This window comes from Lontra canadensis, unplaced genomic scaffold (genome assembly GCF_010015895.1).
Source record: "Lontra canadensis isolate GAN:19392208 unplaced genomic scaffold, GSC_riverotter_1.0 scaffold31, whole genome shotgun sequence".
Lineage (NCBI taxonomy): Eukaryota > Metazoa > Chordata > Mammalia > Carnivora > Mustelidae > Lontra > Lontra canadensis.
Genome location: NW_022631025.1, coordinates 12,665,766 through 12,685,768, shown reverse-complemented (window position 1 = coordinate 12,685,768; position 20,003 = coordinate 12,665,766). Strand labels below are relative to the sequence as shown.

General features: G+C 42.4%; 1 protein-coding gene across 1 annotated transcript; it reads right to left on the bottom strand.

Moving 5' to 3' along the window:
- Nucleotides 1-8,259: 8,259 nt before the first annotated feature.
- Nucleotides 8,260-12,077, bottom strand: LOC116873021 (thiamine transporter 2-like). Its single transcript, XM_032866629.1, is given in 3 exon segments — nt 8,260-9,671; nt 9,674-10,278; nt 12,065-12,077. Coding segments are annotated over 2 exon segments (1,518 nt in total). The 5' UTR covers nt 10,194-10,278; nt 12,065-12,077; the 3' UTR covers nt 8,260-8,673.
- Between the last annotated feature and the right edge of the window lie 7,926 nt (nt 12,078-20,003).

Genomic DNA, 20,003 nt, shown 5'->3' with positions numbered 1-20,003 from the left:
ACCTGGTCCGAGAATCCCTCAGTCATTATAGTTACAGATATACTTGAGCATAACACAAGAATATAGACAGGGACATCGCTCTGAAAACTTTCCTATTCTCATGTTCTGTTTAACTACCTTTATTGGTCCCTAATCTAAGTAAGTTATCTAAGTAATCTAAGTAAGTTACCTACCTAATCTAAGTAACTAGGTTTGGGAAAAGGGCTGGTTTTTGAAGGCTGGTCTTTATACACACAATGGAGTATTACTCAGCCTTAAAAGGAGGGAATTTCTGCCATATGTGACAGCGGAGATGAACCTTACAAAACATTACACTGAGTGGGGGTACCTGGACAGTGCAGTCTCAGCTGAGTGACCGACTCTCGGTTTCAGCTTGGGTGGTGATCTCAGGACCATGAGATTGAGCCCCACATCGGCCTCGGCACTCAGCAGGGAATCTCCTTGAGTTTCTCTCTCCCTTGATCCCCTCACCACCACCCACACCTTCACTCTCTCTAAAATAAATAAATAAATCTTTAAAAACAAACAAAACATTACACTGAGTGAAAAAGCCAGTCACAGGAGACAAATTCTTCACGACTCCACTTCTGTAATATCTAACATAGTCAAACGCATAGAAATCCAAAAGTAGAACGATGGTGGTTGAGGGGAGCGAGGGGGAGAGATGGGGAGTTGCTGTTCAGTGTGTAAAGTTTCAGTCATGGAAGACGGAAAAGCTCTAGAGATGTGCTTATAGTTAACCATAATGCACTGTTCACGTAAACATTTGTTAAGAGGATGGATCTTGCGTGTGTGTGTGTGTGTGTGTGTGTGCATGTGTTTACCACAATTAACACACACACACACACACACAGGCAGTATAAACAGAGATTCAAACAGGAACTCTGGACAGAGGCTGCTTGACTGAAGCTCACCTCTCTCAGTAACACAGTAAACTTGGACGGGATCCTAATCTCTCCGCAGCCTAGTTTCTTCATCTGTAAAATGGGAATAATACCATTACCTATGTCTTGGAGTAGTTGTGAGCATTAAATAACCAAACTAGAGACTGGCCTGCAGCACATTTCAATAAATATAAGCACTTGTTGGAGAAATTCTATGTGCCCTCATATACCGCTTAAGAATGATCTGAGCATCAGGAAATGCCATATTTAAATGAGTTATACTGTTTAAAGACTTTATTTATTTGAGAGAGAATATGAGTAGAGTGAGGGGGAGGAGGAGAAGCAAACTCCCCACTGAGCAGGGAGCCCAATGAGGGGCTCAGTCCCAGCACTCCAGGATCATGACCTGAGCCAAAGCAGACACTTAACCGGCTGAGCCTCCCAAGCACCCCAAATGAGTTATAATTATGCCAACACATTCCAAATTACCCAAGGACGTGATCCTTAGAGACAACCCTCATTCTCTCTGTGTGTTCATGAAAATGATCCTCGTATTTATAAATCTCAGGTTGAAACTTACTTTTGCTTTTAATAACTAATGTGTAGTGAGCACCATATGCCCAAAACTTTGATAAGTGCTTTATGGGATTCAGTTCTTGTCTTACTAAACTTATGGGTTAAGTACTACTAGAGGCCCCATTTACAGAAGAGGAGACAATGCCACATAGCTGGTAGGCAGGGAGGACCTGAGACTCAAATCAGTCATATGACCCTATTCTTTTGGAGAAGTAGTTCTCAACAGAGAATGATTTTGCTCCTCTGGTAGGCTGAATAATGGGCCCCCAAATACATCTATGTCCTAAGCCCCAGAACTTACAAACATTACCTTATGTGGTAAGAGAGACTTGGCAAATGAGATTAAGGATCCTGAGATGGGGAGATTAATTTACGTAATCCAGCTTGCCCAACGGATCCTTACAAGATCCTTTTAAGAGGGAGACAGGAGAGTCAGAGTGGAGGAGAAAGTCATGGGAAGGCAGAAGCCAAGATTGGAGCGTTGTGTTTTGAAGCTGGAGGAAGGGGCCATTAGCCAAGGGATATAGATGGCCCCTAGAAGCCAAAAAAGGACAAAGAAACAGATTCTCTCCTCAGAGGCCCCAGAAGGAACTAGCCCTGCCAACAACTTGATTTTAGCCCTACAAGACTCATTTTGGACTTCTACCCTCCAGAATTGTAACAGAATAAATTTGAATTGTTTTAAGCCACTAATCTTCTTGTAATTTGTTACAGCGGCAATAGGGAACTAATATAGTCCTCCAGGGGACATATGGCAATGTCTGGATAAATGATATTTCTATCTGTCATATCTCAACTGGGTAGTATCTAGTGGGTAGAAGCCAGAGATGCTGCTAAATGCCATCCAATGCACAGGACAGACCCCACCCCCCCACCACAAACACACACACAACAAGGAAGGAACTCTCCAGCCCAAATGTCACTAGCACTGAGGCTGAGAATTCTTGCTTTAGCACTGGAACTGGTAGGTCTTCAGGGAACGGCAAACATTTCTGATTTTGAGTTTTCCATTCACCGAGCACAACTCAACCAGATATTGAGCACTTCCTGGATGTGGATGTTGTATCTGCCTGGTTTATCATTAACTCGCTCAAATCAGTCATGGTATCAAAGGACATTTTTTATCTACAGAGTAGAGTTCAGGCTCCTCCCTCTGGGTTTGAAGGCTTACCACAACTGACCCCAAACTACATTTTCAATATATATTTTTTAAGATTTTATTTCTTTGACAGAGAGAGAGGGCATGCGTGCACGTGAGCACAAGCAGGGAGAGAGGCAGGCAGAGTGAGAGGGAGAAGCAGGCTCCTGGTGGAGCAGAGAACCTGATGTGGGGCTTGATCCAAGGACCCCAGGATCATGACCTGAGTTGAAGGCAAACGCTTATATGACTGAGCCACCCAGGCGTCCCTCAATATTATTTCTTATTAGTCTCCTTCACAAACCAAACAACCTTGAAAAGGGAGCACCCCATGTAGCCCCAGTGGCACGAACAAATGAACTATCTTCTTGATGAAATAGCTCTATGCTCTGCCAGCCATGGTATTCCATTTTAGATTCAAATTACACAGGAACAGTTGCTTGTTCTAATGTGGTCACATGATTTCCCCCAGACTAATCACTCATGGCCAGGGTGATCTTTTCTCACCTGGCTTGGAGAGAAACATCGGTGACTTTGAAGACTTCTCCAGAGGACTCACTCTAGTGACTTGCACACAACCCATATGCAAATATTGCTTAAATGAAAGACTGAATGAAACACCAAGTCATTGGGACTTATTCTGACCTTTATCTCTGCTCCTTGTTTTGTAAGTATAGCATGGTGATTGTGTCAGGTTTAACCTAAGCATTATGTGGCCAAAAAAAAAAAAAAAAAAAATTTTTTTTAATTAAATTTCAGGGTACCCGGGTAGTTCAGTCAGGTAAGGGTCTGCCTTCAGCTCAAGTCATGATCCCAGGGTCCTGGGATTGAGCTCAGGTGGGGAATCTGCTTCTCCTTGTTGAGTGCTTTCTCTTTCTCTCAAATAAATAAATAAAATCTTTAAAGAAAATTATATTTCAGGTTCAGAAATATGCTATTATTAAACTGATTTTCAAAGCTTTCTGCTTTATAATAAAATTGAACAAAGTGGGGGTGCCTGGGCGTCTCAGTGGGTTAAGCCCCTGCCTTCGACTCAGGTAATGATCTCAGAGTCCTGGGATCGAGCCCCCACATCAGGCTCTCTGCCTGCCTCTCTGCCTGCTTGTGATCTAATGAATAAATAAAATCTTTTTAAAAAAACGAACAAAGTGTGTTGAGCAAAAATCAGACTATTCTTCATACTCAGAAGTATATAATGTTTTTTAAGATTTATTTATTTATTTATTTGACAGAGAGATAGAGAGCACCAGTAGGCAAAGCGACAGGGAGAGGGAGAAGCAGGGTCTCCACTGAGCAGGGAGCCCGATGCAGGCTCGATCCCAGGACCCCTGGGATCATGACCTGAGCTGAAAGCAGCTGCTTAACCAACTGAACCACCCAGGTGCCCCAGAAATATGTAATTTATTAAATAAATCAAGAAATAAATGTTTACAATTCATAGTTGATCAGTCTAGGCTCACTACACACTTTTTGTTCAGCCTGGTAAACTACAACCCATAGATTAAAACTGGCCCACTGTTTATTTTATAAATAAAGTTTATTAGAACATGACAATGCTTTTTTTTTTTTTAAATAATGTTTTTCTGTGGCTGCTTTGGTGCTACACGACAGAGTTGAGTATTCATAAGAGCAAATCCTATGGCCTGCAATGCTAAAATGTTTTCTATTGGGCTTTTTACTGAAATGGTTTCTGACTTCAGATCTAGACTCTACAAACCTCTTTACTGGTGATGTACTCTAACCTCATGAAAAAGCTCAGGATCCCACCCTCACCCTCTTTTCTCATTCCAAGAGGAGATATTTATGATCTGAATCAAAGACAGACAAAGGGCACATAGAAGCTGCAGTGACATTTTGTTGGGGGGGAAGGGAGCCAAACTCTCTTCCTATTCATGATTTATTCTCTGCCTTCTCATGCTGTCTTTGGAGATAGATTGCAGGGGCAAAGTGGTACCACAATGGTACTCAGAAAAAGTCATGCAGTTATTAGAGCAGATTCAGTTTCCAAAGAGAAAAAGTCAGAGAAGAGTCTAATCAGTTCGCAATCAGCCCAGCTGACCAGGACAGGCACTGAGACAGCGCTGGGGAAAAAATGAGCCTAAAACCAGCATAACCATGGTGTTCATTCTTCAGCTCTATTCCATTATGGAAAATGTTGAGATATTACAAACTAATCCTTCTCACGCTGAACAGAAATTCTATGCTTCAGGGCTGCAGTCTTCTAGAACTTTCTTTTCCACATGTTATGGGCTTAATTATGTCGTCCCCCCCCATTCAAATAATTGAAGTCTTAATTTCCTGTATCTCAGAATATAGTATCATTCTTTTTTTTTTAAGCTTTTACTTATTTGAGAGAGAGAGAGAGCATGAAAGGGGAGAAGGTCAGAGGGAGAAGCAGACTCCCCATGCTGCTGGGAGCCCAATTCAGGATTGGATCCCAGGACTCCAGGATCATGACCTGAGCTGAAGGCAGTTGCTTAGCCAACTAAGCCACCCAGGCACCCTCAGAGTACAGTATCATTCTTGAAAATAAAGTCTTTAAAGAGGTCTTTAAAAAGGTAATCGGGTTCGGGCACCTGGGTGGCTTAGTGGGTTAAAGCCTCTGCTTTCGGCTCAGGTCATGATCCCAGGGTCCTGGGATCGAGCCCCACATCGGGCTCTCTGCTCCTCAGGGAGCCTGCTTCCCTTCCTCTCTCTCTGCCTGCTTCTCTGCCTACTTGTGATCTGTGTCAAATAAATAAATAAAATCTTTTAAAAAATAAAATAAAATAAAATAAAATAAAAAGGTAATTGGGTTAAAATGTGGTCATTAGGGTGGATCCTAATCCAAGCTGTCTGATGTCCTTAGAAGAAGAGGAAATTAGGACACAGACATACAGAGAAAAAAACACCCTATGAAGACACAGGAAGAAGGGCATCTACAAGTCAAGAAACGCAGTCTCAAGAAGAACCAACCATGCTGACACCTTGATCTTGGACATCTAGCTTCTAGAATAATGAGAACATAAATTTTTGCTGTTTCAGCCACCTAGTCTGTGGTATTTTGCTATGGCAGCCCTAGGGAACTAGTACACAATGTATCAGCCTGCACATAGGAGTAGAAAACCATCATACCTTCTGCTCACCAGGTTAAATATCCGCTCTCCTCTCCTATGTTTCATTTTGGCTCACTGACTGGTCCAATACCATTTTCATTATTTTTTAATACACATATTTTCCAAATGTCTCTATCCACTGATTCAGCAACTCTACCTCCAAGAATCTTCCATACTAAGGAAATTATCCTAGAAAAGCACAAAGTTTTATGCACAAAGATTTACATCCCACTGAAGCATATTATTCTCTCCAACTTAAAAAAAAAGGGTACATCATATATACTTTATTTTAAATAAATAAATAACCCAAGATACACGTCTGGTGACATTTTCAAATAATATGAAGATATGTAAGCAAAAGGTGAAAATCTCCTCTTATATTTACCCACAAATGCACTCCCCAGAGAGAACCATGGGACTGTATCATTGGCGCATATGATTATAAATATATGTGCCTATGTATCTTTAAACAGAAAAGGGAAAATTATTATACATAGTATTATAATTGTTTTCACTTACGATATCATGGATATCTTCCTACGTCAATTCAGTTTCTCAGCCTTCCCTGTCTTCACATTCATGCTCAGTTTTAAAGAGTCAGGTTGTCATCCTCCTGTCCTTCCCTAATGCTCTGCTGAGTGTCTTTCTCTATGCTGGGCATATTAACTAGCTCGCCTAGCACATACGACCATAGTTAAGAATAACAGCTCTGGAGTCCAGCTGCTTAGGTTTGAATCCTAGAATGTGGGTTTCCTACAGCTGCTGTAACATATTATCACAGATTTGGTGGCTTAAAACAACATAAATTTTTCTATCATACAGCTGCAGAAGTCAAAAGTCCTAAAATCAAGGTGTCTGCAGGGCTGTGTTCCTTCTGAAGGTTCCAGGAAAGAATCTATTTCCTTGCCTTTCCAGCTTCTGAAAGCCTCCTGCCTTCCTTGGTTCATGGCCCCTTCCTCATCTTCAGGATCGGTGGTGTAGCCTCTTCCAGTCTGTCTCTGCCCCTTCATTCCTCCTTCTCTCACACACACACACACACACACATACACACACACACTCCCACCTCTGGTTTCATTGTTACATCTCCTCTGACTCTGATATTGTCAGTCACCCTCTTACAAAGACCTTTGTGAGGACATCCAACCCACCCAGATAATCCAGGACGATCTTCCCCTCTCAAAATCCTTAACTTAATCACAGCGGCGGAAGTCCCTTTCACAATTAAGGTAATGTTACATTTCACTATTTTACCCTACGGGTAATTTCCATTTAGAGTAATAGTCACAAATTCTGGGGATTAGGAGGTGGACATCTTTGAGCACCCTCCACCTACCCCATCTGGAAGCGCCATCTTGTTAGCAAGATACGCCTCAGCCTTGACATCTGTCAAAAGAGCGGAGATCACCGAGATCATCCCTCCACATAAGGTTGCTGTGAACATCCCGTGAGTTCATTCATGTGAATGGGGCCTGCGGTGTGGTGTTCAGGGGTGTGAGCAATTATTACAACTATCCAGTTATCTATGTATCTTACTGGCCCTACAACAGACTGCTAGTTCCTTGAAGAAAACAGCATTCCCAGGGACTAGCATAGGGTCTGGGACATAATTACATGCTCAATAATGTTTGTTAAACTGAGTTGCTCTACCTAGGAGACCATTATTTAGCCTGCAAAAATGACAGAGAATTTGCAATGTTATTAAAGACATCATTGTGTTATGTTGTCATATTAAGTGACAAAAACGAAATAAAATATGCATAGATAATCGCAGCTGTTTTAAATGCGCAGAGCTAAAAATGATGCATAAAAATAGACTGGAAGGAAATATGCCCAAACAGGAACAGTTGGTGGTCTTCGAATGGTGGAATGATGGGCGATTTTGTCTTCCTATTTTTACCGTCAGATTTTATTTATTTATTTATTTTATTTATTTTTTTTTTTTCTTGAATCAGCATTCTTTATTTCCATGGCAGACTGTTCCATGTGTCCTCTTTTGAAGTTTCAAAGGACACAAGCACAGGCGATTCTCAGCACAATTCAACAAAAATTTAGAAAGGCTCTTTAATATTTTTGCACACCTTATTTTAAGTAGCACAATCTCTGCCATTTAAAAAGTAGGTGTTCCCCCTCATCAGTGTTTTCTTACTTACAAATACTTTTAGAAACTCTGGAAATTTCTACTTAATTTTTTCTATTTTAGAGATCACACCGACACGGCATTGAAACACCCACCCAGGGTCATAGTAGGGAGAAAACTCACTGCCACCCCTAGGGCCTCCAGCAATTGACTTGAATGTCATTCTCTGGGCACAGAGGAATGTCTGGGGCTATTCCTGAGGTCAAGTTTCAACAACAAAGCTCAGCAGAACACAAAGTAAAAAGTAATAATGACAGAATTAAATAGGTGATATAATCAAATAATAGCTTGTGAATAATACCATGTTGTCAGGATTGAAGAAAGGTCCTTAGAAATGAGACCAGACTTTGAAATTCTCGCAGAGAACTGCAAGTAATATAGAAATACACTTAATGAAAGAAGGAGGCAAATGGTTACGTGATAAAAAAAAAAAAAATGTCCATCTCTTGCCTGTTTTGGTAAGATAAAATATCTAAAATAAGCAAAGGGGTCAGTCCAGTTAGTATTTCTGCTTACGAATGGGGAACATCAACTGCAGGTTGAGTGAAGTTTTCTCGTGGTTTATTTCCTTGCCATTGATATGTCCTAGGGGGTAACCAAAACCAGAACTTCCCAATCCTTGCTACTCGTTGGAGTACCCAACGTCGGCTATTTGACTGAGGTGACGGGTCTTGTCAACTGCATCCAGCTGGGCATGTAGTATCTGGTCTAAAACTAAGACTTTGTTGTGGTTTTGAAAAGGTTCATTGAAATCCAGGCTTTGGAAGTGTGTCAGTTTATGGCGTTCAGTGACTTTGTGACCAAGAAGGTCCTTGTTCAGTGGATGCAGTGGCTACCGTAAGGTCAGAGTTTTGTTCCTGTAATGACATTCCTTGGTCCCTCTGGGTGGAGCTCATCTGGATTCTGACTTACTGGAGAGCTCTGTGCTTGCTTTTGGCATTTGGTTGAGTAGATGATATATGTGCTTCTCATTAGAAAAATGGCAGCAATAACTGAAAAATAACTCCCATAAACTAAAAACTGAATGCTGATTGACAGGTTGAGACCTTTCTGATCTACAACAATCACTGTCATAATGGTCTGAATTACCAGTGCCATGAAGGTATTCATTCCAAACACCAGGGTGTAGCGTTCCACACTCAGATTAACTGCGATCTGAAATACTGCTATGGTTATAAGCAGCATATAGTTAGACCTGAATATCAGATAGCCAGCGTAGCATGCCCAGATGTCGGTCGTGTAATGCATGAGAAACAGAGAACCTGCGCTAATGATGGAGAAGATGGTTAGAGCCAGCTCCCCCAGAAGATCCCAGTTGACTTTCACATAGCCCATTGCAAAGGCAGCCACGGCCCCTCCAAAGGCTGCAAGAGCTTCTACTGCCCCATTATAGACAAAAGAACTCTGGGATGGTGCCTTGTAATCCCACAGGATTTGAACATAGTTCAAAACCTGGTTAAAACCTGCTGTGGAGAAGGCCCACCATAGGGACCAATAAAATAGTCGCTTGGAAGAATAGCACTCCTTCAGATCTTGGAACCACTGCACAAAAACATTCAACGTTACATTTTGCGGCATCGGGCTGCTCAAAGGACCACCATCCAGGTTCCCTGAAATGGTGGGTATTTCTGAAGTGGGCTTCTCTTCACCACCTGGTGTGTTAATTTTGTAAGGTGCATCTGACGCCTCATTTTTGTTCGGTTGCTTCTGTATTTCTTTGCTGGATTTTGCATGGAAAAACATGCTCTTCTTGGGCATTGGCAGGAAAAGGGACAAAACAAAGGCCACAGAGACGGAAGCCAAGGATATGACGTTGAGGTAAAAGTACGAGAGGCTGGCAGGGACACCAGGAGCTGGGCCAGCACCGAGGCCGCTGTGCAGGCCACCAGCGTGATGCTCCTGCAGTAGCCGCTCACTTTCTGGTAGTGCTCGGGGCTGACCACGCTGTAAATGTAGGCATAGTACGCCACCTCAGTGGTGGTGACCATCCCTTAGAAGAACTCCACCACCTGCCTGGCCTTCACACCCTGGCCGAACAAGAGCAGCAACCACGTGATGATGAAGCTGACTCCTTGCAGGATGATGACTGGCTTGTAGCGGACGTAGTCAGTCAGGACGAACACGGGGAGCAGCAGCACCAGGTAAGAGTATGTCCAGGTTGGGATGATCTCATTTGTGATCTCTGAGCTGGTCAGGTCCAGATAAATACGGTATCTGGTCCAGATAAATACGGTATCTGGTCCAGATAAATACGGTATAAGGAAGGGTTCTGAGGGTCTCATCATGGAGAAAAATCCAAATAAGCACAGGATCACCGTGGGATGAATCTAGGAATGACTTGGTGAAGTTCTGAAACAATCCATGGCTCACGAGGTTGTTCAGGAACTGCTCAGTCTCGCTCTAGGCACATAGCAGTTGCTCAAGAAAGCTTCCTTCCCATCTGCTTCCCTGGGGCGCCTGGGTGGCTCAGTGGGTTAAAGCCTCTGCCTTCGGCTCAGGTCGTGATCCCAGGGTCCTCGGATGGAGCCCAGCGTCGGGCTCTCTGCTCAGCAAGGAGCCTGCTTCCTCTTCTCTCTCTGCCTACTTGTGATCTCTTTGCCTTAGGAGATACAAATGTGTTCCAGTCTTGATAGCAGCAAAGACAGTTCTGTATGAATATTTGTAGAGAACATTTTTTCAAACTTCTCACATCTATTGCACATTTATAGCGGCAATCCTGACTTGACAAATAATTAGGTATCCTTCCCAGAAATATTATTGTAAGATATGGTTGTATTTTCCTTTAATCTCAATTAACGTAGTCTCTAAATAGAGTCCCATGTCCCTTCATTTCCAAGTCCCATTTTTCTCACTGGGGCCTTTTTCTCCATTCTTGGGTTGGGATTTAGAATTCTGCGTTCAAGTTTCCTTTCAGTTAGAAGCTGTGCACGTGGGTATAACGACGGGGGATGCTGGCCCTTTACCGGGGTCGTGGTCTCATTTAATTGGCTTGGCAGATGGCTGAAGTGAGATTCTCGCAGACCTAGTTGGGGAGCCTCAGCACCGGACAGGCAGGAGAGCACAGGGGCCTCAGCGCGACATCGCCCAGGGCACGCGATGGAATCCAGGCCGGTCCCAACCTGTCCACTGCCCCGCAGGTACTCATCCTGCCCGCGCTGCGGAAACTGGAAGACAGAGGAGTGCTACTGCCCAGGGGTGATGGTGTTTCTGCCAGAAATTCGCCTCCCGCAGCTAGTCTTACCTAGAAGAAGGGGTGTCTGGTCGCCAGATCGCTCACATCCCCAGAGAACAAGCCCCCGGGACAGGACCCCTTGGCCGACCCAACGGGTCAGATTCTATTTATTTTTAACGTGTAAAAATAACATATAGCTGATTTACACACACACACACACACACACACACACACACACACACACATCTTGCTCTAACATGAGAGGCAACATTATATATTGAGTAAGAACACGGGCTCTGAGCCCCTATCTGGGCGACTGTCTGTCCCGTCAGTCTCTTAGGAGCCGGGCACACTGCCCTGGTAGATGTTGTTGTTGTAGTTGTTGTGTTTCTGTTTCAGTGTTTTCGCCTGAACGGAGGAGAGTGGCTGTCCAAAAACGGCTGCCCGGGGTCCATGAAAACCCAGCGCCTCGCACAGCACACAAAAGAACCTGAAAAACTGTGGCCACCCCTCTCAGTTATTCCTGAGGGGACAAAGCCGATGCGAACACACCCAGAAAGAGCTCTGAGGAGGCATTTCTTGAGAGAAGGGAAGCAGAGAGCAGAGAGGATAAACCTGGCTTGCTACATCTCGGGATCTGGGAGACTTACTCCACCTCAGCCCCTCTCAGGTAAGGAGAGGCCAAACCTGCTATTTCAAGAGCATTTTGCGAGCATTCCGTTTTTAGTAACAGGACTAACTCCCTGCCCCGAAATCTCATTCAGATCCCCCAGATAGAAAATAGATCAAAACAGCTGTCCTGGTAAAATGGGGGTCAGGCCGTGCCTTCTGAGCTCCACGACACTCTTACTTGTCTGAGAACACTTTGGAAAGCACTCTTCCCACACACACCTAACGGGTTCACAAACTGTCATTCTGCCAACGTCTTCTGGGAAAGGGGGCACCGTGTCATGGGCACCCTAGTGTGGTTTCAGGGGGCAGCTGGGGCCAAAGGGCGTCTGAGGAACAGCTGTACCCAGGCTTCTGAACCACTTGGCACAGCGTTTGTGCATGTCTCAAGACTGTTCCTTAGGAGCTGTGTCCTTATTTGAGCCAGAACTACACAAAGGCATTGTCCTCAAACACTGGTCCTCCTCTTTCTTGACTGGCCCTTTGTTTACCCACTCATCAGCAGGTGGTGGCTGACATGTTCCTCTTTGATTTTGTGGCCCAGGAGCAGCAGGCTAAGACCTGAGCTGAATAAACATCATATCATTTGGCACTGGCAGGGTTCCTGGTAGCCTGGGTCAGGCGAGGTTTAAGGAGGATTAGGTTAAGATTAGAAAGGGGGTTATTTTTTTTCCCCCCTGTGGTCTCTTTTAAGTGCCTTAGGGTTTTGGTAAGAGGAAAGTGGGCTGACAGCCTGGGCTCAGTTGCTCCAGAAATAAAAGTGGTGAGCTCGGTGTTCTTTTCTGGAAGATAAGAGTACCTGTTTCTCCCAACTGTGGTTTCTCCTGAGAGGGTCGCAGGCTCTTAGGAATTTGCTGAAAGCTCTAAACCTTTTTTTCTAGAAAACTCTGTGCATGTGTGTACACATACACACACACCCATGCACACAATTGTACGTGGCTGGCATTCCAGGCCAGAGGGATTTTAAGAGACTGTACAGCTTGCTCCCGGGAGGCTGCTCTCTTCCCGGGCCGAGCTTGGGGGTGCCCCACCTGGCCGTCCTTCCCAGAGTCACTCCTCAGTGACCACTGGTCGTGCTGAATGGACCTTGTTGTCACAATGCCAGGTTTCCTTGGCAGTGTGGCCTTGGAGAGGCTAGCAGGGGACTCTGGCAGTGGCTCTTGTTTATTACACAAAGTCTTGCTCCACTCCCTGGAGACAGCTTGCAAACCAAAACTGTTTCATTTCCCAGCGACAAACAGGTTAGAATGGAGAAGGGAGAAAAACAAACATACAAACAAACAAACAAACAAAAAAAAGCAACCAAGGTTCACACCGTTGAAAGCTTAATTTGTCCTTAGATTCTCTGAAAGGTTGTCTTTTCACCCCGGTGTCTGATTTTGTTTCTGGGGTAATTGTGGTTAGTTCTGCCCTCCGACAAAAGAGGTTGATGGCTGGAATTTTTGTCCTTGCTCCTCTCTTCTTCCCCACCACTATCATCTCTAAAAGGGGTGAGGTTAACGTTTTTTTTTTTCCTCAGATAAATGGATGTTCCCATTAATGTTAGACACCGGAGGGCCCAGGCTACTGTTTATTTACTATGTGACAGTGGGAAAGTCATTAACGTCTCTGAGCTTCAGTTTTTTTTCTAGAGATTAAAACAGTACCTGCGGCATAGAGTGGTCATGAGAAATCCAGGAGGGGCAGCTTGTTAGTAACACTCTCACTCCAAGTGACCATTTGGGAATGGCTTGTCATACATATTATAAACAGATTCGTATCTGTCAGTGGCATGATTTCCCTCTAGGAATCCTTCTGGGACCTTGAATACAAACATAAGCTCTCTCTGATCTTGTACAAGGAATTTCTACATGCTACATCTGGGAGCCACTATTTAGGTGGCATCATTTGGGGGCCTGGTTGAAAGTTCTAATCATAGATAATACTCTTATCATGAAGGTAAGGGAACTGGTGTGCCCAACCTATGTTACTGTGTAATAAATATATTTTAAAACGTTCAGACTCAGCTCTTTATTTTAATACCACTGTCCTATAAGGGGGGCAGACCATATACGTTTCCATAAAAGTTAACATTCATTGGAGCAATTTCCATGTGCTAGTAGATGTCCTATAAACAATTTACCTGGTCTAATCCTTCCAATAACCCTCCATATAGGTTACTATTATTATCCCTGCCAGTTTATAAGTGAAAACAGAGGCTCAGAGAGGTTAGGTAAATGGCCTGGGGTCACAGAGCTTGTAAATATCAGAGTTGGTGGTAAATCTCGAGCCTCCTGCATGATGCTGCTTTGATCTCTCCTGAGAACAGTAATTTTCAGTTGAGAAGTTCATCCTTGTGCCCTTTGAAGGACCTGACAGGCTCTCCCTAGTAAAAATCTCAGATGGCTTAACAGTGTCCAGAGCAAACTCAGCTTGATTATTTAAAGCAGTCTTCACATTGTTTGTAATGCTACTGGATCATTTATTTTTTAACCTCCATGGAGAAGAAAATTATGTAAGTGTACACATCCTTCATTGCTCATCAGTTGTGGGGGGTGATGGGGAGGTAGGAATAACAGTGTCCATTACATCATCCAAATGTTTGCTACCAAACATAAGGAACAGTTCTTTAAAACTGTGCACAGACTCCCACGGTGGTGCTTGTAAGCACTCACGCCCTGGGCTCCAGCCTATTTTCTCATTTCTATTGGCCCTGAGCATATTTTAGATCTGAACTAAACTTCTTTATGGGATTTTTTTTTCTGATTATAAAAGTGATATACATCCATTGTAGGAAATTCAGAAAATATAGTAGAGTATAAAGAAGCCAATAAAATAGGGCTGAATTTCTTAGTATGTGATCTGGGCCCAGATTCAAAGCTCGTTTGGCTTTGAATAATACCTGTGCAGTTATTTCTGTGAAGATCTATGAAGAAAACCTCTTTGATTCTAGGGTAATTTCAAGGTATTTTACCTTAAGTCATTTTAAAGCAGTCAAATGAGAAAAAAGAAAAACTTCCCTGCTTCTAATTGTTACAGTTGAGTCTCTGGAGAATTGTTGAATGGAGGAGTAGTAAGTTTCTGACATTCCCAAATGCTTTGTATTGTATGGCAAACTGGATTCTTACCTTAATACTTAAAACTTCCAACATGATCTAGAGTCTTGGGTTTCCAAAGCTGTGGTTTTAAAAGCCTAAGTAACTAGAAATGTGATTTCCCACTCTCCATTTCTGTCCACTTTCCTTCCTAGTCATGAAAGATTAAAATATTATATCTAAAAAAAGAAAATTGCAAAAATTGAGTTTTCCATAATCTCATGAGGCTATCTGCAATATTCACTATTTATATCTCATCTGAACGTGATTCAAAGACTGAGTTATTCTTTCTTACTGTTCCGGCCATCAGATATTTTAAATCTATTGAAAAGTAGTTTTCACGCACTGACTGTGTACGATCATGAAAAAGATCATACCATTTACTTGCCTGTGTCCCTATAGCAACTATATTCAACTAATACTGCATGTATAGAATGTCTCCAGCAGCATGTAAAAAAATTAAATAGATTGGAGCTTTGTTTTCCTCTGTTTCACTTGGTCTGAAAGTTAGATCAGAGTTGATTTTATTCCAAACAGGGGCCCTTCCATGTTATCTGCAGGTCTCCATCCTTTAAGGCTATTAGTGTTTTCAAATTTATAATCCACAATTTGAGAGGCATTCATTGCTTATATAATTAGTTGTTTATGTAATACTTATTTATTTGCATTTCACTTCACTTCATCCAGAGAACTCAATGTGATTCATAAATATTAACACATGGTAATTATGTTTCATCGCAAGAAAAAGATGATGTAGGGTCATTAGTAGTTTTAAACCATTGTTAGCTTTGCAACTGACCAAGAAAGCTGACAGTAAGATTTGTGGCTATCATTTATCTCTAACTTACAATAAATCATTCTTCTTTTTGTGTCAGGGGTATGCTCTTACATACTGAAAAAAAGTCTGGATGTTATTTTAGCGTTGCCAAGTGATAACCAGAAGAATGTGATGTACATTCACTCTTCCTAAGTAATTCTGCCTCTGAAATATTAGGGATGTCTTTAATTACATGAGATTTTAATCTTAGAGTTCTCTAAATAACTGATACCCTACTTCTAAAGTGACCTCTAAGAGCCAAACAAGAAGTTCTATTAATTATGAGTTTTCCAACCAAACAAAAAGTCCAATAATTTTAAGTTTGGCATCTCCTAGGATGAAAAACAATGAACAAGCCAGCAAACACTGTTTTGATACCTAGTTAGTCTGTCTAGGCTTGTGCCCTTCACCTTGCCCTCTGGATCCTTGGAACACTTACGGTCTTCTCCTTCTAAACTTCAGATTCCTGACCTATATTATTTGTTGTCATTGTCTTAGCTATTGTCACTACTTTTTAGTTCATTCTCTTAGGGTGGTGGAGCTCTATGCTGTGAATTATGATTTATAATCTCTTGTCTTGTGTTTATGACATTCGGCTTCTTTCCAACATGATTTATTGCTGACCTTGTTTTTACCATTTGGGCATGATGCTTTTGTATCTCAAAGCTGACCTCTAATCTTTGTGTGTTATATTTTGTTAATCCTGAGCAATGGATCTGGGGAATTACAGCTGAGAGGGGCTGAAAATGCTGTCAGAAATGTGGTGGCAGCTGCTATGATTCACCAGTGAGCCAAAAGCCACTGTATAGCGCCGCTCAGAACAGGAACTTGTTTGGACTACAAATTGGAGTCACTCTCTGACCTAGTAATGCTCCATCAGAGACCCTGACTCTAGGAAAAGGATCATTTTCTACTTCATAGTGAGTAACAATGTCTGTTTTTCCAAAAGAATGAATGAAGTTGTATCGTCCTCTTGTTTACTTTTAATTACATTTTCCTAGCAATATACCAATTTAATAAACAAGTATCTGTGTATATCTCAAGGTCTCAGTAATAGTCCTCATGTTCATGTTAGTGTCTTTAAATGTTGATAACTCTATCATGCTAGCCATTTGGGTCTGCAAACTTATGAAACAGATGTGTCCCCATGGGGACATAGTTAGATGGTCTTCTCAAAGCTTTCAATTTGGATACATTTAAATTAATACTAAAGGAAGTAATCACATTATAAAATTATAGTTTCCCCAAAGGCTCCTGAGTTGAGATCTCTACTATCCTAGAAGTTGGCAATCACTGGTCTTACGTACACCTTAGACATCATAATTTTCATTAAGATTAATTCTATTAATTGCTTGGTGGTCCATCCCTACATTTAATGACCCATTTTCTGAGATACCTTCTTTAAAAGTAATAGAACTTTCTACCAAAGTAATGTAAGACCAGTATTTTTTCTAATTATTATTATTTTGGAACAGCCTTCAGTAGCAGCAGAGAAAAAGGACCATTTTTTCCCTTCCTTCCTTCCCTCCATCCTTCCCTCCTTCTTTCCTGATTGATACTCTAATAAAAAGGAACTATATCCTGGACACAAGCCATTGGCTAGCAAGGCAGTATTCTATTATCAAAGCTTATTTCTTACCTTTACCTGATTGTAGATTCGCCAAACTCTACAAGACATGGACCACTGAAGAACACCTTCTGGAGAAAGCACAGGTTTTATATTTAGATGTAGCTGCATCCAATACGTCTCTTCCATGTAACCTACTGTGTGACATTGTACAAGCTAACCTCTGTCTCAACATTTGTAAAAGGGAGAAAACAATAGCTAACCTGTAGAACGGTGGTAAGGATTAAATTAGATTAGAAATATAAAAACCTAAAACGGGCGCCTGGGTGGCTCACTGGGTTAAGGCCTCTGCCTTTGGCTCAGATCATGATCCCAGGGTTCTGGGATCGAGCCCTGCATCAGGCTCTCTGCTCAGCAGGGAGCCTGCTTCCCCCTCTCTCCCTCTGCCTACTTGTGATCTCTGCCTGTCAAATAAATAAATAAAATCTTTTTTAAAATTTTAAAAAAATAAAAATCTAAAGCAATGCCTTCTAGCAGTAGCCACTCTAGATATGGATCTAAGGTAATTAGTTAATCTCTCAAATATTCTAACAACATTCATTAAATCCAGCAGTTTATGAAAAACTCTCTCCAGTAGTTTATGAGAAACAGTAAGGGGTGCCTAGGCGGCTCATTTGGTTGAACATCCAGCTCTTGTTTCCAGTTCCCTTATGGTCATGGTATCAAGGCCTGTGCTGGGCTCTGTGCTAAGCATGGAGTCTGCTTCAGATTCTGTCCCCCTCTCCCTCCCCTTCTGCCCCCTCCTACTTCCTCACTCTTTCAAATAAGTAAATAAAGTCTTAAAAAGAAAAACATCAAAATTTCCTTACATAAGAATAATAGTACCTTTCAAAAAGAAAACTTTGCTTTCTCTGTACCATCAACAATGACTTCTTATTCATCTTACTTATCTAGCCAAGGAGTATACAATAGTTGAACCAGATGAAGAGAAATCAAGAAATTCTGTCCTGGCTCCAGGCTGGCCACAGTTGATAATGAAATTTCAAAGAGGAATAATATTGTAAACACACTGAATTAGGAGACTGAACTGCAAAAGATCCAGAAAGACAAGAAGAAGCTGTATATGGTTACAGAATTGGGAAAAATCTAAGATGAAACTCAGGCAAGGTGTTCTGATGTACTAGCAAAATGGAAGGGGCTGGTGGACCAACTCCTGGTAGTCACTTAACCTTGGAAGTAACACAAAGAAAAAGATCCACTCAGGAGGGTGTCTAAGGAGATAAGTTCTAAAGAGGCACTCAAAAAAAGAAAGAGAAAGAAAGAAAGAAAGAAAGAAAGAAAGAAAGAAAGACTGATTAATAGGAAATAGGAATAATAAACTTTACCATGTCCCAAAGGCTGTTTGAGCCTGTCATCTGTTTCTCAGAGCAGCCCTGAAAGAGGCGAATCTCACTATCATTATTTTACAGATGTGGAACTGAAGGTGAGGCCTGGGTAAGTGACGTCCCCCCAGTCACAGAGTAAAGGAACTTGAACACAGATCTCCAATTTTAAGTTTATTATAACCCTTCTCTAAAGGAACATCAGATGTGGCGGTTTCACTGAGGACTAATGACTTTCATTAGCTTTATGTATGACAGAAGGTGGACTATCTTTCTGCCTTGAATATGTTTGAAAGCCTTGATTATAGTCACTGTCTTTCAGGTTATCCTGTCTCTAAATGTTGCTTATGTCAACATACTAAGTCTCTGAGGAATGTATATGTCCCAGAAGACACCTCAGGCACATACATCCATATTTTTTTTTTAAGATTTTATTTACTTGAGAGAGAGAGCACAGAGAGACAAGTAGAAGCAGGCTCCCCACTGAGCAGAGAGCCAGATATAGGGCAGCTCCATCCCAGGACTCCAGGATCATGACCTGAGAAGGCAGACACCTAAACCACCGAGCCACCCAGGTGCCCTAAATATGCCCATATTAAAACCAATGAGGACTTGACCCCAAACTCATATTGGGTTTTCTACCCTCAGGACCTCAACCAGGCTCTAACTTCAACTTTGGGTAACTAAGACTTAGTAGAAAAGCAGATTGAAGATAACAGGCTTGATGATCACACTCAGAATCACAGAGACTTGTGTGGGTCATCTTGCAGGATATTAAAAAAATAAAACTAACTGAAACAATAACACAGAGTAAAATACATACATCTTAAAGTGTACAGCCTGATGAATTTTTACACATGTATACACCCATATAACCACTACTATCAAGCTATGGAACATTCTTGGCACCCGCAGGAGTATCTATAAAAATGAACTTCCCAGGGATGCCTGGGAGGCTCAGTCCTTTAAGCCTCTGCCTTCAGCTCAGGTCATGATCCCAGGGTTCTGGGATCCAGTCCCGCTCCGGCTCCTTGCTCGGCGGCGAGCCTGCTTCTCCCTCTGCCTGCCACTCGCCCTGCTTGTGCGCTCGCTCTCTCTCTCTCCCCGAGAAATGAATAAATAAAATCTTAAAAACAAACAAACAAAAACTTCCCTTCTCTAAGCTGTCAATGTGTAGGAAGATGGTTTTTGGCTCCAGACTTAATTGGACAGACACGTTCAAGCAATTAAGACTTCAGGGAGTTCTTAAATATTCAGAGGGAGGCCCCACGGTAAGTAGGCGAGTTGGTTAAGCTTGTACTGATACTGCCGGTCTGGGCTGTTGCTCTGTGACACGTCACCGTCCTGCGCCACTCCCAGCTGGTTTCCCTCTGAGGAGCCGCTCCACCCTTTCACGTGGTTTGTCTCAGCCTGATCCCACCCCCAGCAGCTGCAGCGCGGGATGACAGGAACTGGGCCTGAGCCAATGAGCACGCTGCATTCCTCTGCGTAC